This window comes from Carassius gibelio, chromosome A12, assembly GCF_023724105.1.
Source record: "Carassius gibelio isolate Cgi1373 ecotype wild population from Czech Republic chromosome A12, carGib1.2-hapl.c, whole genome shotgun sequence".
NCBI classification, from domain to species: Eukaryota; Metazoa; Chordata; class Actinopteri; order Cypriniformes; family Cyprinidae; genus Carassius; species Carassius gibelio.
In genome coordinates this window covers 14,021,283-14,048,440 of record NC_068382.1, presented here as the reverse complement: position 1 = coordinate 14,048,440, position 27,158 = coordinate 14,021,283, and the positions used below count along the sequence as shown (strand labels likewise).

The 27,158-nt window shown below is 36.5% G+C and overlaps 1 protein-coding gene across 2 annotated transcripts; it reads left to right on the top strand.

The window, feature by feature from the left end:
* The first annotated feature begins 637 nt into the window (after positions 1-637).
* nsfb (N-ethylmaleimide-sensitive factor b) lies at positions 638-25,027 on the top strand. 2 transcript variants are annotated; one of them, XM_052611349.1, is made up of 22 exons: positions 638-787; positions 3,037-3,122; positions 3,304-3,403; positions 3,920-3,959; positions 4,422-4,588; positions 4,704-4,811; positions 4,905-4,980; positions 5,799-5,954; positions 8,976-9,175; positions 10,517-10,682; positions 10,787-10,861; positions 10,952-11,139; positions 11,686-11,781; positions 12,031-12,187; positions 12,882-13,015; positions 13,153-13,219; positions 14,723-14,802; positions 17,421-17,555; positions 19,178-19,291; positions 21,109-21,164; positions 21,249-21,322; positions 23,938-25,027. In XM_052611349.1, exons 1-21 carry the CDS (start codon positions 776-778, stop codon positions 21,277-21,279), a joined length of 2,244 nt encoding a protein of 747 aa, XP_052467309.1. In that variant the 5' UTR covers positions 638-775; the 3' UTR covers positions 21,280-21,322; positions 23,938-25,027. The 2 variants fall into 2 exon arrangements, with proteins under 2 accessions (XP_052467309.1, XP_052467308.1); XM_052611348.1 differs by having other exon boundaries at positions 23,935-25,027.
* Positions 25,028-27,158: the final 2,131 nt, after the last annotated feature.

Genomic DNA, 27,158 nt, shown 5'->3' with positions numbered 1-27,158 from the left:
CTGGAAAAGGAGTTAACTTTATTTAACAATTTAAAGCTTGACATTATGAAATAGGAACTATTAGTCGTAAGGTAATAGTCTTTTTTTATCAAATGGATTTGTTTATTGAACCATTGGACAAACTATATAGAAAATCTCAAATAGAGTTTGCAAATCTACCACAACCTCTGAAGCTGGACATTATCGTAATTATAATAAAAAGGCTCTTGCTTACTTTTACATACCAAAACAACATTCAGAAAGCATGCAGAAGATTATGTACAACAGTTTTTTTTTTCTCAGAACAATTTTGATCATTTTAATAATTTGAGGGCCCTAGATGAGATCAATATGCCTTTGGCGCCATCTAATGGGCAATATACTTTGCTTATTGCATTAACTAGGTTAGAAAAACATATTTCTGTCTCATATAAACCCAGTAGGATACTTATTTTATTCTTTACAAAAACTAGATGACAAAACATGCAAACATGAGGGGGCAGGAGTTTATACATATGAGCTAAAACATTTATTATGTACCGATAATAAATAAATTGTGGTTATTATAATCATTAAATTAATTGCATATTTTCTATAATTGTTTATATAAATTTTACAGTTCGATTTAAAAAAGTTATTATCATTATAATACATAATAACAAAGTTCGTGCTTTTATTTTGGTGGGTTTTCGCTTCCGGTTTGGTGTTCGAGTCTAAGCTGAGAGCAGTCGCTAGGGGCAGCGTCTAGTCGTGTCGTTCTTGCGGAATTCATCTCGATCACCTGATAAACGCAACAATGGCTGGCCGGGTGAGTATCTCTTTATGATTAAAGTTGTTTTTGTCGCACAGAAGTAACTCATAATATCTACGGTCTGCTCTGCGCGTCCAGAGCTCAGCTCCATTCATTCGTGCTGTGTTTGCACACGTCATTCGCTCTCGTGCAGTACCGGAAGACAAGTTCCACATCACGTCTTATGACTTTTCAGGAAAACATTAACTTTACTTATACATTAAGTCACGATAATATTTACAATTTTTAATGTGGACCCGACAAATTTCTTTTCTTTAAAGGAATTTGAAGAGTGACTTTGTCAAATGCATGCTAATATAACTGTGGCTGTTATTACAGATAGTTCAGTCAAGAGTGAGAGTTAATAAAAGAGATAAATGCAGTTTTTGACAGGAAGCAAGGTTACTGATTTATGAATTTTCAACTTCCTAAGTGAAAACAAAAATACAATATGATGCTTTTAGTTTATGTTTATATATATATATATATATATATATATATATATATATATATATATATATATATATATATATATATATGTATTATACAGTACAGACCATTACTATTTTTTTATGTTTTTGAAAGAAGTTTCTTCTGCTCATCAAGCCTGCATTTATTTGATCATAAATACAGAAAAAAATTAATATTGTGATATATTATTACAATTTAAAATAATTGTTTTTAAATTTATTATACTTTAAATTATCATTTATTTCTGTGATGCAAAGCTGCATTTTTAGGATCATTATCACATAATCCTTTAGAAATCATTCTAATATGATGATTCATTATCAAAGTTGGAAACAGTTCTGCTGCTTAATATTTTTTCAGAACATGTCATACTTTTTTAGGATACTTTGATGAATAAAAAGTAAAAAAAAAAAAGAAGCTATGTTTTTAAAATATAAATATTTTGTAATAACAATATACACTACTGGTCAGTAATTTGGGGTCAGTAATATTTTTCTTTCTTTTTTAAAATAAAATAATACTTTTATTCAGCAAGGATGTGTTAAATTGATAAAAAGTGATAGTAAAGAAAATATATTATTAGAATATATATTATTAGATTTTTTTGTTGTTGTTGAATAAATGTAGTTCTTTTTAACCTTTTATTCATCAAATATATTAGACAGCAGAACTGTTTCTAACACTCATAATAAATCAAGATATTAGAATGATTTCTAAATGATCATGTGATAGACTGGATGTTACATGTGACACTGAAGGCTGGAGTAATGATGCTGAAAATTCAGCTTTGCATCACAGGAGTAATTTTTCTTTTTTTCTTTTTTTAAGTACATTCAAATAGAAAACTATAATTTTAAGTCTAATAATATTTCACAGTACTACTGTTTTTTCTGTATTTTTGATTAAATAAATGCAGGCTTGTTGAGCAGAAGAAACTTCTTTCAAAAACATTAAAAATAGTAATGTTTCCAAACTATATATATAAAATCTAAACAACTGAGTAAAAATCTAATTTTTTGATTTCCACCAAATTTACTGGTATAAATAATAATAATAATAGAAGTAATAATAAACAGCTTTTCAGTGTGGTCTCAACCCTTTGGACCCAGCATAAGCAACACTAAGCTAATCATTCTAAGCAATCTGCATCAGCCAGCATTATGATTACAGTCTGTATGTTTGAGGAGATTAGGTCTGGAATTCATCTCATGCTACTGGTAATACCACACTAGGGTTTAATGAAGAAGCCCTTCAGTAATCCTATACGATCACACAGCATTACTGCATGTTCTCAGTATTTTTAAGAGCCAGCTCCAACTGGTTAAACATAGAGATTTGAATAAGTGAATATCAGGTTACAGAAAAGGTAATGGAGGAGTGGCTCCTTATTCAATGAGTGTTTTTCATGATGAAAATGAGTGAGTGTCGACATATAGGTTGGATTTTTTTTCAGTAAAAAAGTTTTCAGCTTTAGTATCACAACCCATATATAGTTACAATATCTGAAGTTTGTTGAAAATTATTTCTTGCGTTCTTTTAATCTTAAATCTCTCTATATATATTTACATATAGTTAACTTCAACCAATATATAAGCAAATATAGCCCAGTCTTAAACTGCAATGCAGTGTATAACCCCTGATCTAGACAAAAAGTGGCTTTTAGAAAACAGTGATTAATTAAAAAAGATGACTGCGAATGTACAAGCTTCTGATTGGAAGTGTATATCAAGGCTGAAATGTCAGCTTCTGTGATTTGCTATCCCTTCATCACTGTTGTGCTTTTCTTCCCTGTACAGCTAATGCAAGCAGCGAGATGCCCGACAGATGAACTCTCTCTCACAAACTGTGTGGTTGCAAGTGAGAAGGACTTCAAATCTGGGCAGTGAGTATTTGATGTGTAATGAATCAGACAAGAGGATTGTCATTAGGTTTAAATACATACTGTCAGAATGTCTATGTCAAAATAAATAAATCAGAATTATATATATATATATATATATATATATATATATATATTTGTCTTTTATTTATATATTGAACTTGTTTGCTTTAATTCTCTCTAGACATTTGACCATTAAAACCACACCCACTCAGAAGTTTGTGTTCACGGTGAGAACGCACTCAAGCCTGGTGCCAGGAACCATTGCCTTCAGTCTACCGCAGGTACGTGTTTGTGTCTTCATTCCACAAAGGGTTCTCTAACATCTCGTGACATATTATATACTCCGAATATATATCACCATCTTTATGCCTTCTGTCTTGTGAACTGCATAAGTATGCAGATGTACAATGATGCACTGTTGTTTCCAGCATGCTTGTTTCTTAATGTCTCGCATTGTTTTTGCCTGCTTCTCGTTCATCTGTTAAGATGACAGCAGCAAGACTTCTCAGGTACTACAGTAACGTTCTCACAGTGGTCTTATTTTGTGGCATGATGTGATATTTTATAAACAAGAGACCAAGGATTGAATCACAACTAGAGAAAAGTACACAGTTTGTTGTTAGTGTCCTCTAGTCTATAGTAAGACCAGATAAAAAGAGAAAGTTGTACAAATGTATTGTGTGGCTTTTAGCAGTAAGATTTTCCAAATAGTAATTGAGTGGCTGGTAATATGTTAAAAAACATAGTCTAAATTATAATGATAATAGAAACTCATTGTTCTGCTCTCTGTGTCATAGAGGAAATGGGCTGGACTCTCTCTGAACCAGGATGTTGAAGGTATGGGTACCGATTTACTGAATTTGTTTGGCTGCAAACTAATAGTGCAATCACTCGGGGAGATAGTTTTCCTTCATTTGCTGTGAAATGATTGATTATAATGTAGACAGTTGTGCTGCTTAATATTTTTGTGGTATATTTCAGGATTCTTTAATGAATAGAAAGTATAAAAAGTTTTTAATATTTAATTGTGTCTTCAGAGAATAGAAATCTAAAAAAGAAAAAGAAAACACATTTTGCTAACACCAACATTTTGTACAGTAGTTAAAGTTGACATTTATTGGGAGTAGTATTGTTTTAAGTTCTTAGCGCAGGTTTCATCCTGTTGAATTGTTTTGGAAAGACATATTTCCCACAAAGTCTTATTTCCATTCACGTCATATTAAATATGTCGTCTGCCCTGACTAACATTTATAGTATATTTCAGCAGTGAGCGTTGTCTTATTGTTGTCATGTTTGCAGTGAGTGTCTACAGCTTTGACCCTTCGAGACAGTATGTGGGAACCATGACGCTAGAGGTCGACTTCCTCCAGAAGAAGAGCGTTGACAGCAACCCTTACGACTCTGATAAGATGGCCATTGAATTTATCCAGTTTTTCAACGCACAGGCCTTTAGTGTGGGCCAGCAGGTGAGCTATCAAAGAGCTAACGAAATGAATGTCACAACCACACTTAATGAAGTCTGAGAAGTTTTATATAGTTTGGGCCTAGTTACACATTAAGCCTGTATTTTCTTCCTGACAGTTTGTCTTCAGCTGCTTTGACAAGCTTTTTTCACTGGTCATAAAAGATATCGAGGCCATGGATTCCAGTATCCTTAGAGGCGAGCAAAGCTCTAGCAAAAGACAGAAGGTAGCTTTTTATTGCTTACTCTCAAATCATGCTGATTCATGGGTTAATAGAGATATGGCTTAAATATGATGTGTCTCCGTTTTTCTTTTTCAGATCGAGATTGGTCTGTTGCATGGCAACAGTCAGGTGATTTTTGAGAAAGCTGAGAGCTCATCTCTCAATTTGATTGGTTAGTGTTTAACTGGCAAACACAGCACTGATACAGTGATTTCATGTCTGTTCAGTTTTATGATTATTATTAAGTTTCCTTATTTTTAGTAGTTCCTATTAGTAGTTAGCAATGTCAGAAAAACATTCTGTCATCATTTACTCTCCCTGATGTCTTTCCAAACATGTATGAATTTCTTTCTTCTGTTGAGAAGACTTCTATAGTGGAAGTCAATGGCTACCGTCAACTGTTTGGGTACCAGCATTCTTCTGAATAGTTTCTTTTGTGCTCAACAGAAATAAGAAACCCATACAGGTTTGGAACAACTCGAGGGTGAACTTGATTGAATTCTTTTTATTTCTTTTTTTTTTTTTTTTTTTTCAACATCATGTTGTCAAAAGATATTCGGTCTGTCTGCTAACAGTAATAGATGGAGCTGAAAATCTATTTGAAAGTATTCTGAATTGGTAATTCATTCTTAATCACACTACATTTTATTCATATTTGACTGTTCACATTTTTGTATCTAGCGGTGTTAAAGTAGATTGAGTGATAGGATTTGTTTTGTAAACAAAAGTAAAAATAATTTAGGTTATGTGTTGTCAATGACTGGACAATTCAGTTCAATTCATATGCTTCAAATAGTGTAAAAACCAAACTTCACCACTAGATGACAGCAGAACACAGGTGGCTTTACCTCAGCTGCCTTACTTAATTGTTATCTCTATTAATGTGTTTTATACATCCCTTAATATTTGACATGTTGTATAACCTTGGAAAATTTTATATTTTATATAAATATGTTCCTCAGCAGTCTGTTTTTGGTCATTTTTCTCCAGGTAAAGCAAAGACCAGAGGTTCACGGCAGTCCATCATCAACCCAGACTGGAACTTTGAGCGCATGGGCATTGGAGGCCTAGACAAGGAGTTCTCCGACATCTTCCGTCGGGCCTTCGCCTCGCGAGTCTTTCCTCCAGACATAGTGGAGCAGATGGGTGAGTCTTTTCTCTCCTTCTGCCAGTTTGAAGCGAAATCTGTACAGCTATGATAAAGATCAGATTTACATTGTAAGCCACTAACTCACAGATTTACATTCACCCATTAAACAGATAAACAATTGTTTAAGATGCTATCCAGCAGACAAATTCCCATCAGACTGACTCCTGCAGTGAAAATATTATAATCATTTGCAGTTGAAGCATTCCATTCTCAGCTTTTATACACTGGGTGTCTTTGGCTAATAATTGCAAACAAGTGTTCTTACTCGTGACTAAAAACATTTTAGTCATACAGATGCTCAACAGGTGCTCATGTTGATGAATCCTGAATGAGGAAGTGCATGTCACAGTTAAAACTTAGCATAATGCATGGCCAAACCATCTCCATATATTGGCTTTCCACACAACATGACCTGTACCGTATGGTCTTATTTTACTGACAAATGTCAAGAGCGCATTGTTGTTGTGCGAAAGTACATTTATACAATGCACGATGAATTACAATTTTGGTGAATTACTGTAATTATTAGCATGAAAATAATTGTATACTGTATGTACAGTAGGGGAGTTATTAGCAACATTTCAGCTGTAGTAAGTCAGTCTGGCCACCAGGAGCCTACTACAACGTTTGCAAAATAAGAAAAAGAATTTTTTTTGTGAATTACTGTGATTAATTTTATGAACTTATTTGTGTACTGTAAGTACAGTAAAGGAGGTATCCATATAATAAGTATGTGTGCTCACTAGGCATGTGCTATGAACCTTTAAACATTAATTTTCTATGATTTTATTTGACTTCGTTTTGCACTGTGAGTGGAATTGGCAGACTGTCCCTGAAGAAGCCTAGAGGAATATACAGCGAATATTAAATCTAGAACTAACTTTACAGCACTGTTATATTAAATTTACATTATATTAATATACAACAATGCGCTCATGACATTTATCAGTTAAATAACACCATAGTTCTAATGATGCAGTTGTGGTGTACATGCACCAAGATCTTTGTATAAAACCTTTTATTTGGACTACGAATATTTTGGTCCCACTTTATATTAGGTGGCCTTAACTACGATGTACCTACATAATAAAATAAGTACAATGTACTTATTGTGTTCATATTGTTTTGTAAAACACTTTTGCTGCTATTGAGGTGGGATAGGGGTAAGGTTAGGGAGAGGGTTGGAGGTATGGGTGGGTTTAAGGGTGGGTTAAGGTGTAAAGTATGGGTCAACAGTGTAGTTATAAATGTAATAACAGAAATTAAATACAGATGTAATTACATGTAGTTTTTTTTAAATATAAGTACAATGTAAAACATGTATCTACACAATAAGTACATTGTACTAAATTATTAATTAAAATGTAAGTACATAGTAGTTAAGGCCACTTAATATGAAGTGGGTCCAATATTTTTTATCATGTATTGGACTTCTCATAAAGCAGTTGAGCTATAACTTTTTGTTACTCTGAAATTGAACTTTTTGTGTGTGTGTGTGGCGCTTTGATGTTTAATGTCTAATAATACTTTTACTAAATATTTCAGCTTAACACAATGCATCTAAGGCCACGGAAAGTCTGTGGTTTTTACATACATGTGGTTTCAGTTGGTTTATCGTAACTGTTAACACTCAGTTCTGCACTTGCCAAACTGTCAAGCATCACTGTTACTGTTGCTCATTTTTAAGATTTCAGAATTTGAACAAACCCAGGATACTCTACTCTAACCACCCAGTACACCCATAAAGCCACCTACCAAATGCTTAGCAACAAACCAGAACCGACAACCCTCTGGTCCTATTAACCACTAAAGTAGATATGTGGCCAGCCTACAAACCATTCAGTCTACCCTAAAGGCCAATTCATTCTCCACCAACAGATACAGGCCAATGGCAACAGCTGACCAACTTAAATATGCCAATCTAAGATGTTCCAAGACCCTGCAAACACTGATTCCACATGTTCAGTCAGTGAAATCAAGCACCAACCAATGCCGACGGACACAGACCTGGGTAACACACTGATCCAACAAAACCCGACAAATGTATCTGTCGCCGTTTGTCAGCATCTACTGGTGCAGTGTGAATTGGCTTTATCAAGCACCTACCAACAGCCCAGTATAGATTTGATTCTGTTTTTCAGTTTTTTGTACCTTTCAAATCAGGTTTTCTTGAATGACTTTCACAATTTTCAGTTAATTGTCAATGTCAATCAGTTCACAGTTTAACTCTAGAGAGTGTTTTGATTAACCCTGTAGAGGAAAATGCTTTTATTATTCCTGTAAGCTGCCAGATGACTTGATCATGTATACACACTCACACACACACATCCTTCAGAGTGTGTGTGAGCGAGCGAGCGATGACCTTTGTGGTGTGATGGCTGCAGGAATCGGCCTCTGGCTCAGGCAGCTGGCTGCTCTAATGAGATGGTGGGTCTTGATAGCACAAAGGTGGGCACCTAATTGGGGTTGGTTTTGGAGCCCAGGTGCTGAAGGAAGGTGTGGGTGTGTGTCTGAGTATGTTATTGTCTGATTGCGCTTGGGTGGGAGTTTACACCAATATACCCAGTTTCTCCCAAAACTCCCACCAGCTAAAGGTCACTTCAGTCTGTTCGGCCACGGCCTCGTTCTTCTCCTCCGTGAAAAGTCTGTCATCAGGTGTAAATGGCCGTGCTGATTCTCATCTCAGGCCTGCTGTTATCTCCAGCCTTCCCGCTCTCTCCAAATGGCAGCCAGCAGATGTTGTCTACCAAAAACAGGGCTCTTGTCTGAGAAATGCCATTGCTCGTTAAAAAGACCTCTGTGCTTCTTTGAAAACATTTGTATTAGACACTTGGCCATACTTGTTGTTATTATATATGGGATAAGATTAATTTTTTTTTTTCATCAAGGATGACAGTAGATCATAAGAGACTTCATTAAAAAACATTAACAGTAATCTAACCAACATGCATGCAAATATATGCCGTATAAAAAGAGAAAAGAACTTTACACCCCACAATCCCTTTCTCTTTCTGTAGGCTGTAAACACGTGAAGGGGATCTTGTTGTTTGGGCCACCCGGCTGTGGTAAAACACTGATGGCGCGTCAGATTGGTAAGATGCTGAATGCCAGAGAGCCGAAGGTGGTCAACGGGCCAGAGATTCTGAACAAATATGTGGGCGAATCGGAGGCCAACGTCAGAAAGCTGTTTGCTGATGCCGAGGATGAACAGAAGAGGGTAAGAAACCAGGAAAAAGGATAAAGGGAAAAAATGGCGTTTCAAGCAAATTATTAAACATTAAACACTTAGGAAAACCTCAATACTTTCATGCACTTCACAAATCGGTGTTATCTTAGAAAGGCCATATGGATGTTTTGCACAACCTTACATTCATCTGGCTCTGTGACTGAACCCACCGATATCTGACACTTTAAAGAAAGGCTGCTCTATCAACAGTCAAAAAAAATCATGGCAAGCAACTTCGCTTTGCACAAAGGATGCTGTTCCCAGTTTCGGGTCCTCCAGCAGCTCTACAAATAACTCCAAATTGCTGAAATACACTTACTGAATTACTGTAAATGGCCTAGTGTTTGCTTAGAAACATTATCATCGTTTGTTTTTTTTCCAAGGGTGATATGTCATGAAGTGTTGGCAGTGAACTGCTGGTTCTGGCCGTGCTTGAGTGTGATGTTGTGTTGGTAGACTGTGTGACTACATGACTTCGAAGAGCTCACTCGTCACCTCTTAATGATAGTGTCCAGCTATCTCTAACCCCTCACCCTGACTCATGAGAGGCCATGCACACTCATATTGGTCTCCCATCTGTGCTAAATGTTACGACCTAGCCTCTGACAGCCTCCTAGATGAAGATAACTCTTAATTGTGGGCCATTGTCACAGAGTTTATACAGTCGCAGTCCATTCTCCAACCTGACATTTAAGCAGGGAGCTCAAGAGAACTAAATGCAGAAGTTTTTTTAAAAGATACTCCGACCCAAAATGAAAAATTCTAAAATTGAGTTCCAAACCTGTAAAAGTTTTGCTCGCCTTCGGAACACAATTTAAAGGTGCCATAGAATGCATTGATACAATAGTTAAAATTATTCGGTAGCACTTTATTTTACAGTCCTGTTCCCCATGTACATACTATGTACTCATTATAATAATTACAATAACTATGTTATAACTAGGTACTAACCCTGAACCTATCCCTAAACCTAACCCTACCTCATGTAGTTACCGCTGACATTGTATCTCCTGCAGTTACAGCAAGAGAACAGTAATGGCGAACCGCAGCTTCTCATTCAGGGCTATATAAATGCTTATAGGACAGAGAACAAAAATGAAACGACAAAAATACTTATTGTACGCGAAGAAAACAAAAATAACTGCTTTATTTAACAATTAGCCTCTTCTGTATTGCTAAATGCAAGCAGCTTACACTTTTTCGTGTCAGCTGCGACACAAGGAAACCTTATTATATATTAACATTATTATATATTAACATTTACAAGTGAACCTTTATATGACAGTTTTGAAATTATGGCTGCAATGCTAAAATTATTTTTGGTTTTTGAAGTTGGGGGCCAACAGTGGACTGCACATCATCATATTTGACGAAATTGATGCCATCTGTAAACAACGTGGCAGCATGGCGGGCAGCACCGGGGTCCACGACACTGTAGTCAACCAGCTACTGTCTAAGATCGATGGCGTAGACCAGCTCAACAACATCCTGGTCATTGGTGAGAACTTCCTGTGAGATTAGCCATTATAAAGAACAGTCATGCTTCATCTTTTGTTCATTGATTTGGTTTTGTTTTCTTTATTAAATCATACTTTATTTAAGGAATGACCAACAGGCCTGACCTGATCGATGACGCCCTCTTGAGGCCGGGTAGAATGGAGGTCAAAATGGAGATTGGTGAGAGCTACATTAGCCATCATGGCCCTGCTCAATAATAGGTTGCATATTCTAAGTAGCCTAAACAGCTGTTTAATCATCCTTCCCCAGGCTTGCCTGATGAGACGGGCCGTATTCAGATCCTGAATATCCACACGGCAAAAATGAAGCAGTCAAACATGCTGGCCAAAGATGTTGACATAAAGGAGCTGGCTTTTGAGACCAAGAACTACAGTGGAGCAGAGCTGGAGGGGCTTGTCCGGGCTGCCCAGTCGACTGCCATGAACCGTCACATCAAGGTCCGATCTCATCACCTCATCCACAATGCAACACCACAATCATAACCAATTATGGCGGATTTAAACAAAATCAATTCTGAACCCTGGTTGGAACTTATCTCAAGTTACAAAATTGGTTTATTATATCAACAAAATGCTGTTTACCTCCGATTACAGCAATGTTGTGTTACGCATTTGAATACCATCGAAATGCTGTGGTTTTTATATGAATACAAGAAAATATTGTTTCAATGCCTGAGGTAGAGAAATGTTAACAAATTAAATCTTGCCTTATTTGAAAATAAGTTTTTAGAAGCATTTTAGAAGCCCCTGGATATTTGTGTATAGCTAGACAAAATATGTGTATGTGTGTGTGTGTGTGTGTGTGTGTGTGTGTGTGTTAGTGGCTCACACATACCCATATTTGATGGTGTTGACACATAATTCTCCCATATTTGATGGAGCTTACTCTGGTGTAAAAGGTCTCTCTTTCTCTTGCTACTAGACCTTTAATTTTGATTAAGTGGATGAGTTTGAGGATCAGTCTGTGTGTTTTTGCTCCTGTAGGCCAGTACTAAGGTGGAGGTGGACGTAGAGAAAGCTCAGATGCTAGAAGTCAGCAGGAGTGATTTCTTGGCCTCTCTGAATAATGACATCAAGCCTGTAAGTCCACTCTTTTATATTGTTCACTATCAACATTAAGTCTGGTTCACATTGCAGTTCATTTTGGCAAAGAACTGCCCAACATGTAAAGTAATATTCAGTGAATTATTTTGTGCATTCTACACTGTGTTAATGGGCCTCCTAAGCTTGAACTCACATTATGCAGTACCAATATTGATCATTTTAGCAATGTATAAAGTAATGTATTGCTTTAATATTTAATGCAATTCTCTCTTTTTTTCTGTAAAGGCTTTTGGCACTAATCAGGAGGATTACAGTAGTTACATCATGAATGGTATTGTGAAATGGAGCAATGCTGTGTCTGACATACTGGGAGATGGAGAACTTTTGGTGCAACAGACCCAGAACAGTGAACGCACACCACTAGTATCTGTGCTTTTAGAGGGCAAGTCTAACACGCAAACTTTACAGATATATGCATAGACATGCACTAATTAGTATTACTATTGCAATATAACAAGCATTTTTGGGGGGGTGAACTATTCCTTTAAGGAAATAACAATTCTGATTTTATTTTGGAGTATAACTGTAAAGTTACAATTAGAATATTTGTCTTAATTTCTTCATTTTGATACGTTTAACACTTCTCTTTACAAATCTGGGAAATTAGTGGTGCATATTTTGTTCCTAAAAGCACATTTTAAGAGACCCTTACTCAGAATAGGTGCAATGTTTTCTATCAATCATGCCGGTCAGAGACACTGAAAACACTGGATCGTGAGCTGCTAACACAGTGCACTCTGAAATTAGCTGCACATCTTTATTAAATTATATAAAAGCATTTAAGATTTGATGGTTCCGCAATTACATATTGTGATTTTAATTTCCACAGGACTAAGAGAGGGTGTGTGGATAAAGATGGCAGAATAGAAAACATGATAATGTCACTCATATAAGAGCTAATAGCTAACTGTTCAACAGGGTAGCTGACTGTAAATTTGTGTCACTTATAGCTTGACAAGTCACAGTTGCACACATGTACACACAAACGCTTAGAGAATAGCATTTCTCCCTGCTCTTGTTCTCTTGTTCACACAATCTGATATGACTGAGAGTGTGAACGCTCTCCGCTCCCTCAGGGCCTCCTCACAGTGGTAAGACGGCACTGGCGGCCAAGATCGCAGAGGACTCCCAGTTCCCCTTCATCAAGATCTGTTCTCCAGACAAAATGATTGGCTATACAGAGACCGCCAAATGTCAGGCCATCAAAAAGGTAGCAACCTCATCGCCGTAGGTTAAGACAATAAGAGATCCGTGCGTTCTAGAAGCATTTTTTCATGGGGAATGTTATGGATGTGATATTTCAGCTGCTGGCCTTTAATAGTGGGTTTATGGTTTTCATTTCTCTAGATCTTTGAGGATGCCTACAAGTCCCAACTGAGCTGTGTGGTGGTGGACGATATAGAAAGACTTCTGGGTGAGTCTGTCAGAAGACTGATAATTCCTTCAAATGAATCACTGTGCTCATTGTGTGCACCCATTTATTTAGTAATTGTTGGCAGTATACTCAGTGGTGGAGGAAGTACTTAAGTTTAGTACTTAAGTAAAAGTACAACTACCCTGCAAAATATATACTTAAGTAAAAGTATAATTACTACATCAACATCTTACTTAAGTAAAAGTCATAAGTACATACTTTTAAATTTACTTTAAAGTATTTTTTTAAGTAAAAGTACAATCAGTTGTCTCAATGTCTGGGCTGTTCAATTGTAACAATCACAAACAATATCTATTGTGTACTGGAAAGAGTTGTTGTGCAATACTGACACTGTAAAAATCTGGTTATTTACTAATTACTCATTAAATAACAATTAGGCTAAGCCAATTATGACGTACAATTTATTTTATTATGACATACAATTTATTTTATTTTTACTATACTATTAAGAGCAGTAAAAAAACCTCAAAAGTACACAGGTGAGTGTTATTCTGAACACTTTAATCAAATTTGTATGACCAGTTTATTCTGCACAATATTATTCTGCTCAATATTACATTTATTTCTGTATTTTTGATCAAATAAATGCAGGCTTGATAAGAAGAAGAAACTTCTGTCAAAAACATTAAAAATAGTAATGTTTCCAAACTTTTGTACTGTATATATATATATATATATATATATAATATATATATATATAATATCATGATATTGACGAAAAACCACTGTCATAGTTCAAAATTGTTCACAATCGAATCAAACCAAGATATAGTTTTGCCTGCATGCTTACTTGTGAATGTCAAATAAATACCCAATGTTGTATGGTAAAGAAGCTAGGAGCCGACGCCGTATAAATAGTTTGAACATTTTATCATCGAGTCAAAACAAACAGCTATTTTAGCCAACTACGTATGAACAGATATAGCAGTAGTTTGCTCATCTCCAAAAATGAAACGTACTAGCAAGCTATCGTCCCTGCTGTGCTAATAACCAGCTAAAGAAGTTGCCCTGTTAGGGTAACAGTTACCACTAACTTACGTCAAACAAATATTATAATATCTTCGATTTACATCAGTTCCGCTTGTGTTGTTTCAAAACACGTGCTGAGCGCGTGAGTTCTTTGGCCAATCAGATCTCCGATCTGTTTCAACGTGCATTGGCCAGCAACGCCAAAACGTCAGTCGACCAAAAAAATTTTTATGCAAGATTCGGAAGGATGTAACGACACGCATTTTAATAATGTAGTGGAGTAGAAAGTACAGATAATTGCTGAAAAATCTACTTGAGTAAAAGTATAAGTATGCATTATTTTTTTTACTTAAGTAAAGTATAGATACGTAAAAATTTACTTAAGTACTGTAACGAAGTACAAATACTTCGTAACATTCCACCACTGAGTATACTGTACTATGTATTGGACTATCCACATACTAAATTTACCCAGTACTGTCAATTCAACTCTGATGTTTCTCCACTCCACAGATTTTGTTCCCATTGGGCCACGGTTCTCTAACCTGGTGCTGCAGGCTCTGCTGGTATTATTGAAGAAACCTCCTCCTCGGGTGAGAAAGTTGCACATTCACACCGGTCTGTAATACTGCCACCCACAGACAGGGGGCAGCACCTCCTTTTTCACCAGTAAACACCATCAAAAGAGAGACCATCTTAACTGCAATGCAGTCACTACGGAGTCACAACTCACTACGTGTTCTTTGTTTGTAGACATATCAGTTATTTTAGTCTGCTATTATTATTATTTATTAAGGCCCGAGCACCGATGATGTGAGGACCCTATTGTATCTGCTCTGTTTCATATTATTGTTCTTCCGCTTCTCCAAAATGAATCACATTTTTGAGGGCTTAAACATGCTCAAAAAGTCATGAAACTTTGCACATGCGTCAAACCTGGTGAAAATTTTTGTCTGATATAGGATTCAGAAGAGGGTGTGGCAAAATGGCTCGACAGCGCCACCTATACTAAGAAAATCAACAGCCTTCCGGCTATGTTTCACGTACATGCACGAAAATTGGCACATACATGTAACACACCAACAGTGGTGGACAGTAATGGAGTAGCTTTACTTCGTTACTGTACTTAAGTACATTTTTCAAGTATCTGTACTTTACTGGAGTAGTTTTATTTTGAGTAACTTTTACTTTTACTTCAGTACATTCTAAAGCATAAGATCATACTTTTAACTTCACTACATTTCATAAAACATATTGTTACTCCCTATAATATATCACGTTCCCCGATACGCAGAAGCGGTGTCTGATTCATCATGAACGAACGGAGTCTTTTCGAAATAATAAACTTTTTAACCGGATCATAAATCGCACCAAACGATTAGTTTACGAATTAGAATGATCCGATTGAAGCTGTTCTGGAGTCTACCACTCACTGATTCAAATGAACTGTTTAGTGCGAGTCTACAGAAGTAAGAACCGGGAGATCTTGTGATGTTGCTAAAAGTAAGTTATTAATGTAGAAATTTAGGATTAATTATTGTAACTGAAAATCATATTTGGGTCAAAATTGTCAGTTGTTTGGGAAGTAAATCCGCTGTAAAGAGTGATCTATTTAAGCCCACTGAAATGCTCGAGTGCAGACGATGCACATCAATCAGCGTCTCTGTGTTTTAGGTAAAAAAAAACAAAAAACACACAGATTAAATAAAATAACTCATGCATGTTCAAATTCCCCGCTGCCGTAATATTAACAGTTTTATGAAAATGCTACCATGTCCTATGTGACGTTTGTTTTTATATTGTTCATCAACGGTAACGTTATATCGTTTGGATTAACTAGACGAGTAGACAGACATGAATGTTTATTCATAACCGTACTGAAAATAAGTAAATATTGTTAGCTGATGCTAACTGTCTAGCTAACAAACTTGCTGGTGCTAACTTGAGGTAATTTTTATAAATAATGTCCAGATATTTTTATTCAACCACCTATATATATATAGATTACATCTGGGTAGAAAAGAAAGGATGTGATGTTCAGAACATGGTAACTACAGTAATTATCAAAGTGGGAAGAGATGCACTCTTGGCCACCCCTGGCCAGGGGTGTTTTTACACCACAGACAAGGTTTGAGAAGGAAAAAATCATTATGAAAATATAACTATATTTTCCTTAAAATGTTCTTATCATGTCATATATAACTGTGATGTTCTGTAAAACAACAAACTTTAAAACACTTTGTTCTTACTGGTGAAAATAAGATGGTCAACTCTGTTTTCTCTCAGGTACATCACAGTGTAAGCTTCACAGTGACCATTACTCTCGTCAACATAGTCCATATCAACAAAAAAATATATCTTGACTCCATATAGTGGTTATTTTGGAAAAACCAGGTATTTTGAGCAGTAGGATTATAAAAAAAATAAGTAGAGCAGAGTGGAAGAATAAAAAAAAAAATTCGGCCTGGCGAATTTTGATGATTCACCATGAAAAATGAAGTTGCTATAACTCAAGACAAACAATGTCCAATCTGCCCCAAACTTCACATGTTTGATAAGACTCCGAACCTGAACAGATTATTATGCTGAAAATTCAGCTTTGACATCACCGGAATAAATTACATTTTAAAATATATTCAAGCAGAAAACAGTTGTAATAATGTTTCACAACATTACTGTTTTTACTGTGATTTCTATTAAATAAACGCAGCCTTGGTAAGCATGTTTTCTTGTTTGGAGTCTGTGTTTTTCATAGTGTATAGGTCACCCAAAAAGCTACTGTTGTGTCGGCCTGCCTGGTGGCAGTGAGTGTGTATGTCGGGCAGGAATCGGTGTTGTGCTGTGTTTGTAAGGTGTTTTGAATAGCTGAGGGTCTTTTCCTCTAGATCAGGACTGTATAGAGCAGCACTCAGCAGGGAGCCGGGTCTTGGGTGAGTTGATAGAAAGAGTTTGTGAGAGAGCCGAGACCTGGCAGGCCCGCTGCCTGTGTGGCACCTCATCTGCATGCACTAGCATATACTGGACAACACAGGGGGGCGACCCATAATCCCCTCTGCTCGCTGCGGCCTCTGGGAATGGCCCACCTCTTTACTTCACGTAGATAGGCACCATTGCATGACTGTAGTTGAACATCTTGAAAGTTAGAAATGTAGGGTTTTTAAAAAGTATTACTATAAATCATTTAACACGTTTGCTTGTATTTATACCGCAGGGTCGCAAGCTGCTGATTCTTGGGACGACTAGCAGGAAGGATGTTCTGCAGGAGATGGGCATGCTGGACACTTTCAGCACTACAATCCACATCCCTAACATCTCTAGAGGAGAACATCTCATGGAGGCCCTGGAGGTGAGGCTCTCAGAAACACAAAGGGTTTAAGAGATAAGAGATGTACAGTGGCCCCAAAAACTTATAGAGCCTAGTTTATTATGTATTTTTAAAGCCTATGGATTATATCAACATAATCAAATCTTTCTGAAAAAACGGCTTTACATAATCTACTTCATGTCTTCTGTCATCTGATTGTTGATTGTTGAAGTAAATATAAGCATAAATTTTATATTGGCTCATTCCGTGTCATCTCAACCAAGGATCCCTAGCTCAAATTTTTGATTATTTATATTATATAATTATAAATAATTATTTATAGAATTATTATTTTTTTATTATTATTATTATATATATATATTTTAAGAAAGATAAACATGTTAAATAAAAACGGATACTGAGTATTTCACTATTTTGTAGCGGAGGGGTCAAAATGACAATTTTCAGCTGAGATTTGGAGCCAAATTACAGAGGGGTAAAATGGAAAAACGGATACTGGAATCTCAGAATGGCTCCAGAAGTAAATTGTTCAATTGTACACATTTTCAGTGGTCAGAAATAAAAAGTGGGCCACTTTGCATTCAGCTGATACTGATACCGTATTGTTGAATTTATACATTTTCAGTGGATGAAAACCAAGTTACCATCATTTAGTTTTTGACCACTGAAGATGGGTAATCTTCAGCAATTTGGACATTGAGATCCCCATATCTCTGGAATTGAACCATATACTCACTAGATCAATATATGGGCCATAAAAGCCTATTATATCAAATATGATGCAAAATATAAAACATTTCTAGGTTATATTTCATGTAAAGGTTCAATATTCTTTTCCATTTAAAAATAGATTTTTCTGTTATTTCAGGCTGTTGTCATCGCTTTCATGAAAAAATAATTTCATTGCATTGCAGATAGCGAATAGTAAATCTACAGTTTTATCATTTAAAAACCAAGGAACTAGGTGTACACATGTTTTGGGGCCACTATGTTAGGTTTGAAGGGCAGAAAAACTTTCTTGACGAAAGAATGGAGCAATGTACTTTGTAGAAGATGTTCCTGGGAACTCATTAACATTAAGCAAATAATCTTAAAGGGTTAGTTCACCCGAAAATGTCAGTTCTGTCATCCTTAACTTCCCTTCATTGTTCAAAACCTGTATGACTTTGTTTCTTCTGTGGAAAACAAGATATTTTGTAAAAATTTTGCACTTTCCATAAAGTGAAAGTCATTGTGGGTTCAGTGTTGTTTTACACCCCATTGACTTTTATTGTATGTGTAAAAATATTTGAAACATTTCTCAAGAATCTTTTAGAAGAAAGTATGTCTTATGGGTTTGGAATGACATGAAGGTGAGTAAATGATTATAATATTTTCATTTTTGGGCAAACTATCCCATTAAATCTTAGAAGTACATTTCATAAGTATGTTCCTATTGCTCAAGTAATAGAGCATTGCATTAGCAGTGCAAGGTTGTGGGTTTGATTCCCAGGGAACACGGTAGTTAAAAAATGTTAGTTTTTATGCACTGTAAGTGGCTTTGGATAAAAGCGTCTGTTAAATGCATTTATTTAATTCATTTATTTATAATTTCCATAGTTTTTGGCCTCAACTGACTTTTTGTTTTCTTCTGTGTTGTTCAGCTTCTCGGGGGTTTCCAGGAAGAAGAGCGAGCAACTATTGCAAAAATGGTGAAAGGACAAGCCGTGTGGCTCGGCATTAAGAAGCTGCAGATGCTCATTGAGATGTCAATGCAGGTGAGACGCAGAAAGACCTTTTCACCCTGCGGGTCGTCTAGACGACTCCCTGAGTCACAGCTTTTCCTGCAAAGTCATTTGTGGTTTGAGTCAATGTCAAATTTAATTACTTTATGGGATCAGAATGAACACAAGCCCCTCCAGATGTGCCTTCTCTCTTGACACATAAACACACACACACACACACACACACACACTAGTAAACAGAACTCCATATTCCTCATCTGCATGTATTTTGGTGTATATGGACTGATTCTGGAGTTGATTGGAGCCTTTCACTTTCCTGCCAAAACAGACTATACTCAAAAATCTTGCAATAATGTTAGCTGCATAATATATATAATATTATGATGTGTGTGTGTGTGTGTGTGTGTGTGTGTGTGTATATATATATATATATATATATATATATATATATATATATATATATATATATATATATATATATAAATATATATAAATATAAACTCACATATACATACATGTATAATTATATATGATAAAATATTACAATTAGATTTTTTTTTTCAAAATGTAATACTTTACAAAATATTGCTTTTATTCAAAATCTAAATAGAAAAATATATTTGAAATAATGTTCTTTTGAACTTTCTATTCACCAAAATTTTATTGCAGTTTTCTTAATGTAACAGAATCATTTATAGTGATAATAATAAATGTTTACTGAGTTCCAAATCATATATAAATTATCCCTAAAGGATCACGTGACACTGAAGACTGCAGTAATGACTTGTGAAAATTCAGCTTTTTCATTACAGGAATAAATAATATTTTGAAATGAATTAAAATACAAAAACAGCTTTATAATATATACTGTTTTTAACTGTTTTTTTACTTCAATTGTTGGGATGTTGTAATGCAACATCTCAGAACTCATTATTGCAGACATTTTTGAAATCCATGTTGAGAAAATAATGGGAAAAATACCAAGGCCACTGAAAAACATACCAGTTACTGTTGTGCTTTATTATGCCAGTGTTGGGTCTTTTGAAAACCTGTATTTTAGAAACTATTCTGGGTTCTTTCTGGGTACATTTTAAACCATTAGTGCTAGATTATTGCTAGTCTTGTTTAATAAAAATTACAGTGGTGTTTTTTAGTGTTGTCTGTTTTTTGTGGTGGCATCATTGGAGTTGCAGTGGTGTTTGTGCTGGATGCTGTGTAATTGGTGTGGTATGCAGTAATGTGGCAGCGCTGCGAGAGGAATGAGACCGAGTCTGCCGTGACATGCTGCACACAGCCACACTGCGTTTTCCTCCCATTCCCTCTATTCTTTCAATAATTTCCACTTCTTCAGCAGCCCCAGGCAATTGAAAAGTTATTGCACACACCTTCATTAATTTTCCTCCTTGGTGCTGTCTTCCTCCTTTTTAGAGCTCTCCTCACATTCTAGTCTATAAAGGAAAGTTTAACAGCAGAATTTAGTTAATCACTTAGTTTAAACCTGTGCAGCTTCTTAATTATTCTTTCTATAGACATTTTATTAAATCAGAAGGAAATTGATGGTACAATAAAATTAGTCTGTGGTGTTTTATTTTTTTTTTCCACTCAAAACATCACCAACCACCACTCAAAACTCCTCACAGACAAACTCAGGGCCCCTCCGAACCCTCCAGACTTTACATAGCTGACAAGGTTTTTGTCTTTTCAACATCTCAGAACTTTCCAAAAAAGGGGGCTTGCAAGGAATTTATAGCAGCATAGCCAAAACAAACACCAGTTTATTTCATTTCTGATTTCACTTTTATTCTCCCTTTTTTCACCTCTCATTGGTATTTTACCGTTTTATTTTTCAGATGCCTAAGGAATACAGAGTACAAAAGTTCTTGGCACTACTGAAAGAAGAAGGAGCGTAAGTCCATTTTTTGGTTGGCTTCAGATGTTTTTTTTCTTTATCATTGATTGCTATCATTAACATGTTCCTCATGTTCCCCAGGTTTGGCTCTGATAAACATGTGGCCATATAGTGTCGGGACTGGGGGAGTAGCCTGACACACCAAGGCTATTTTGGTAGGACTGACATGTAGTTACCAAGCCTCACTTTTTACATTTGACTGTCAGTATTTCAGTATTCCAAGTTTTAGCCTCTGTGCACAGTTTAGAGGTGATCAAATTCTGAAAAACTTAGACAACATCATAAAAAGCAATCATTCTGCATTTAACTTATGTAAAATTACAACAGAATATTCAGCATTCAGCTGATTTTTTTTCCTTTGGGATTTGAATGGTTTGTAAAAACAAATGTATGATGACAAAAAAATAATTGATTGTTGAAATTAAATTTTCCCTGTTTGCACAAAATATTTCAGAAGTGGAGAGCATTTTTATTTTTAACAACCAACAAAATATTGGGAAAGATAAAAGAAAATGATAATACTTTTATTCAGCAAGGATGCATTAGATTGATCAAAAGTGACAGTAAAATGTATAACATTAATAAAATGTTTACATTTCAAATAAATGCCTGTCCTGAAAAAGACCCATAAGCAATTGTTTTCAACATTGCAAAACCTTCATATTAAAATGATTTCTTTAGTATCATGTGACACTGAAGACTGCAGTAAAGGCTTCTGAGACTTCAGCTTTGCCATCACAGGAATAAATTACATTGAGCAGTTTAGATCCATTTCGCTGCTCGGTGCTGAGGGCAAAACCTTCTTCAGAGTTCTGTCCAGGCATATCACCGACTGGAGAAGCAGTTGAAATTCCCAGCACACATCGCAGAAATATATTTGCAACCATGATATCATCATTCTATTTGAGTTCTCGCAAAAGCTGTGGATAAAAAAGGATGATCTGTGGCCATACGCTGCTGGGACACAAGTGGGGGCTTGATCACCCTCGACTGGGTCACCTGGGTGAAGGTGTTTGTATGATGTTGTAAGACCCAAAACACCGACTTTCTGCTTTACATGGATACATTAGTGCAGAAAGGAGGGACTCCTGGGACGCCTGGCTGTCTTGAGAACACTGGAGTAATCACCCAGTTGACTTGACTTGGCCACTGCATGTGGGTCCATACCACAAAAGTTAGTAGAGACCTGCAGTGAACCGGCACCATGTCCCCAGTAAGATCACAGACCTCATCCTGGACTACCATAACAACTTCAGGCTGAGAGTCATGTCCGAGTCTGTAATATCAATTTGGCATCGCCTGGAGAAGAGTATTATTACTGGATGCACAATTTCAGTAATCATGTGTGCATTTGCCATTGCCTAATTGTATAATTATTTAACAGCATGGCATTCTGCCACGTATTATATGGCATCTGCTGAAATATGAAGTGCTGATTGCATCAGCCGAGCTAATGGAGAGGAAAGCTAGCAGCTATCTCCGCTGAAGGCTCGGTCTTCCACGCAGTTCAACAGCTCTGTATGGGGAGAACAACACCCTGCGACTCCCTTTTAGCAGCACCACAGAGCAGTTCATGGTCTCCCGCATCAGTGAAGCTGAGACTCCAGCAGCCGCCAGCAGCCGGCATTGATTACAGTCCGTACTGGCAGAGAGTGGAGAGTCTCAAGGGAGCTGGATGCAGCAGAGTCCAGACTTAGGCACAAGGTCATGGTGGGGACAGTGGCTTGTGGAAGAGCAGAGCTTAGTAGTTTCCCAATGCCAAACTACAGCCAAACCCAATGCAAAGTAAGGCGATACCTCGTGCAGGTGAAGGTGATTGTGACAGTGGAGGAAATACGCAAAAGCAGGGTGACCGGTATGAGGCAAAGAGGGGCATGGATTAGATGGGAAGGTGCAATGGAACGGTGGCTCACATGGTCTGACATCTGGCAAGCAGAGCTACAGTGCATGAAATTCTTAATCCAAGCTGTCTATGATGCCTTACCAATCCCAGCGAACCTCTCTATCAACCAAGGCTGATATTTCTTCTTGCTCCCTCTGTAATGTCACTAGAACAGATCCTGAGCTGCAGCCCAAAGGCCCTTGACTAGGTCCTAAAGGCAGTAGTGGAGAGTGTCACCTTGGCCATTACAAGCAGTGAGTACCATCACTGAGCTAGAGCTTCGGAGGAAATACGGATTGTGAAAGAAGGAGAGCAGCCAATACTGCAGCACAAAGCTCCAGCAGGCCTTCTTCATACATCACGAGACTATCAGCTTTGGTTGACTTGGAGAAGCAGTTGAAATTCCCAGCACACATCGCAGAAATATATTTGCAACCATGATATCATCATTCTATTTGAGTTCTCGCAAAAGCTGTGGATAAAAAGGGATGATCTGTGGCCATACGCTGCTGGGACACAAGTGGGGGCTTGATCACCCTCGACTGGGTCACCTGGGCGAAGGTGTTTGTATGATGTTGTAAGACCCAAAACACTGGATGAACCCAGGAAACATCACCGATGATTCGACACGGATTTCACCACATTTAAAAATAGTTTACTGTATTTTTGGACAACAAAAATGCAACCCTAATGAACATAAGAGACATCTTTTAAATACTTTATTTGTACTTGAAATAATAAACATTGTTAAATCTAACAAAATGACACCAGGGACATTTATTAAGAAAAAATGTTTAATTTTTTTTTGCTGTCATCCATTCGTATAACATGTGTACTGTTTTATAAGGATTCCTGTTTGTGTTTTTTTTTTACCATATCTTTCAGAAGCAGTTAAAGGAGTCAGGAAAACACTGGGTGCACTTGAGAGACTGAGAGGGAGCAGACGCACATACAGAATATGTCTCTATCCCACACTTTCCTTAAGTGTAGTGTACTGTATGTTTCCAAGGCAATTACAGACACTGCCCGCTGTTCAACACTAGCTCCTTGACGTGCACAGCGTCTCATATTTGTACAGTGCCTCAGGTGTCTTAAGACATCAGGAATTTTGAAATAGTACATGCATGTATATGAAGACCTAAAAGGTGTTTATATATAAAGTGTATCATATTTATATGTATTTAGTGGCATGAACCATTCCTATCAACGATGCCTTACTCCTAAAATTGACTATACTGGGCCGTATAAATTTAGCAGTGGTAAAATGATGACCAAATCCTCTGCTTGCTATTGATTGACTTTGAAATTATTAAACAAATGAAATTATTTTAACGTTTAGTTCCTGCCAAGAATTGATGTTGAACTGCCAAGAATATTGAAATGCTTATTTGCATGCCAGTATGTTGTTGCAGTTTTGTTCATTGCTTTTATTGTTTTCTGTCCAAAATCAAAGAAAAAAAACAAACACTTTTTAAAAAAGGGAACTATCCGTCCTTCTTATGTGGCTCTGGACATTCCATGTCAGGAAAGCTTTGTCTCAGCCCCTCACCTCAGTAATGGGGAACTTAATAGTGGCCTTAATCATTGTGTACTACCTCCACGTTGCCAGTCTGCCAACAGTGCCGAGATAGTTCACATTGGCCCTGAATTCTCTTCTTCTTTAGCTTTGTTATCTTTCATATGCATGCTTTCTCTTTCAGAACATTTAAGAAGAACATTATGACCCCATTATAACTTACCGTTGAACTGTGAAAGTCATTTTTACAAGAATTTGCATTTTGTGTACAATTTGGATCTTGGACTGCATGTCACACTCTAGTACTTGTGCTTATCATGGCATAACCCAAGGAATGAATAAATGCAATAATTTTTCCTGTTAAATAGAGTTATAAAATATTGTCTTCAATGATTTCGTAGATAAAATGCAGTTTTAAGATTGCAATAAATGCCATTATTGTTGACTGGTTCATTTGAATAAGTGTGAAAGTTGCCATCTGAATCTTGTTGTGCACACAAAAGTGGCTTGAGAACCCAAAGTGGTTCTTGGTCCGCTTCTAAAAAATTCTGAAATGGTTCGACTGATTTATGAACCCTGTAAGGACCAAAGACATCTAAGTAAAGCAAAAACAGGACATGATGTCAAAAGGTATGCCTCCAAAAAGACAGAATGCTTGTTAACACAACTTCAGTAAATGCATGGTTGCCATTTAAAAATTGTAATTTAATTAAACCTTTGCAAACATTATTTTGTTGAGTTCAGTTGACATAATGTTTAACCATTACATTAACTTGATATTGTAATTAAAACAAAAAATTATTTAAAAAAATGATGTTGTAGTAAATTAATGAAATTGTATTGCTAAATTTGGGAATCGCATGCTTTAGGCCTGGATAAGTAGATTAAATTATTTTCCCAGTTAGAAACGGGATATTGGAGAAACAGTTTGTGCTCAGAAGAGATTCAGCGTATTTTTGCAACGTTGAACAATGACTATCAGAGACATATCTGTTGATTTCTTTATTGCAGTGGCCAACCAGAAGTGTTCAAGTTAGTCAGAATTCACTCACCGATCAAAGCTCTGGTGTTTTGTTCAAGAGAGTTATGCAGGGCACGAATCCTCTCATCATATGTGTAGACACAATGTTAAGAAGTAATAGATTTATTGTGCACTATAGAGAGATTCATTGATTATAATGGGACATTGTGAAATGAAACTGAAATGAGCCTTAGTGATGATAAATAAGGAAGTGCTCTTTGCATGCTTTCTTGGCTAGCAGGATATAAGCCGTTCAGAATTTGAATACAGTTTTGCTTTTAATATTGCTAACAGGACCAACAGCCAAGTATAGGCCACAAAGTTTCAGGGAATTGCAATGACTTACACATGGCCATCACAATGCACTGGACACAAATATCTAGTCACTCAGAATAGATGTGCATTAAGGGTAGAGCACCCTCAGTGATTCGATTGTGTAATCGGGTCTGTCACATTGGCTGACTTCATATTGTTAGTGTTTAATAACAGGTATGACTCTCCGATTTGGAACCGATTGAGTAATATCTGCATGAACAGGTAAAAGAAGTCAGCTTTATTGCAGTAACTATTTGTAATGTGCATTGTGTCATGCTTTACTCTGTCATTAAGTGGAGCTACTGTAGTGGAGACTACATCATCATCAAACCTGCAGGATGATGTCACTGCTGGAATGACAGAGTACCTAGATGCAGACATGAAGATCAAATGATTGTGATCAGGTAGATGGAACCCTTTATTTAGCTGCCTGCCAATGCCACATAGTATTTTTATGCTATGCTTTATTTTAATAATCTTTTTTTTAAAGTGTGGTTATCTGTATTATATATTAATATAAATGAGGCTACACACAGCATAATATATCAGCAAAGCAAGAGTCAGTGTTATATTAAAAAGCAAAATCATGAGACTGTTTTGTTCTTCAAATATATAATCTTAGTTCAGTCATACAGATATATACATTGTGTAATAAATAATATTTATAAAAACATAACATTTTCCGATTATAAAATAAAAAGGGAATTATGAACTTTTAAAGGCTTTGTACAAAACTTTGGATATAGCGGAAGGAGAAATGGAAAAGGGAGTGTAGATGTGACTGGTGAGAGGGTTCCTCAGGGATCGGTGTGAATGTGAAACTAGCATTGCGTAGTTAAACTTAATTAATGGGAAGCGTATGGGACTGTCAGAACATGTCCTATGGAAACCTCCACTAGTCTGCTGCAGCTTTGTGAAGCTGGTCTTTCTTTCACACACTCGAACCCACAGCAGTCCTCCACTTGCAACTCACTCTCATGACTATTCACAAATTGGTGACTACTTCGTATAAATTTGTACGATCTTTGTACGTTTCCACAAGATCTGCTTATGCCCCACTGATGATTAGGTTTAGGGATGAACCCTCATTCTTTCTTTTTTTTTTCAAAAGATCTGGCTTTTTTTGTACGTATCAAATTGTACGAATAAATACAAAATCAACACCTCGCAAAATTGTTGCGTTTTTTTCTTCTTCCATGAAACTGGGTTGCAACTTCCCTTCTTTATTTACCCTGCTATTTCTTTTCTTAACTATCC

Coding starts and splice junctions, on each gene's coding strand:
- nsfb (XM_052611349.1), top strand. Junction 3,404..3,919: donor TTGCCTTCAGTCTACCGCAG/GTACGTGTTTGT, acceptor TCTGTGTCATAG/AGGAAATGGGCTGGACTCTC. Junction 10,862..10,951: donor GGAGGTCAAAATGGAGATTG/GTGAGAGCTACA, acceptor ATCCTTCCCCAG/GCTTGCCTGATGAGACGGGC.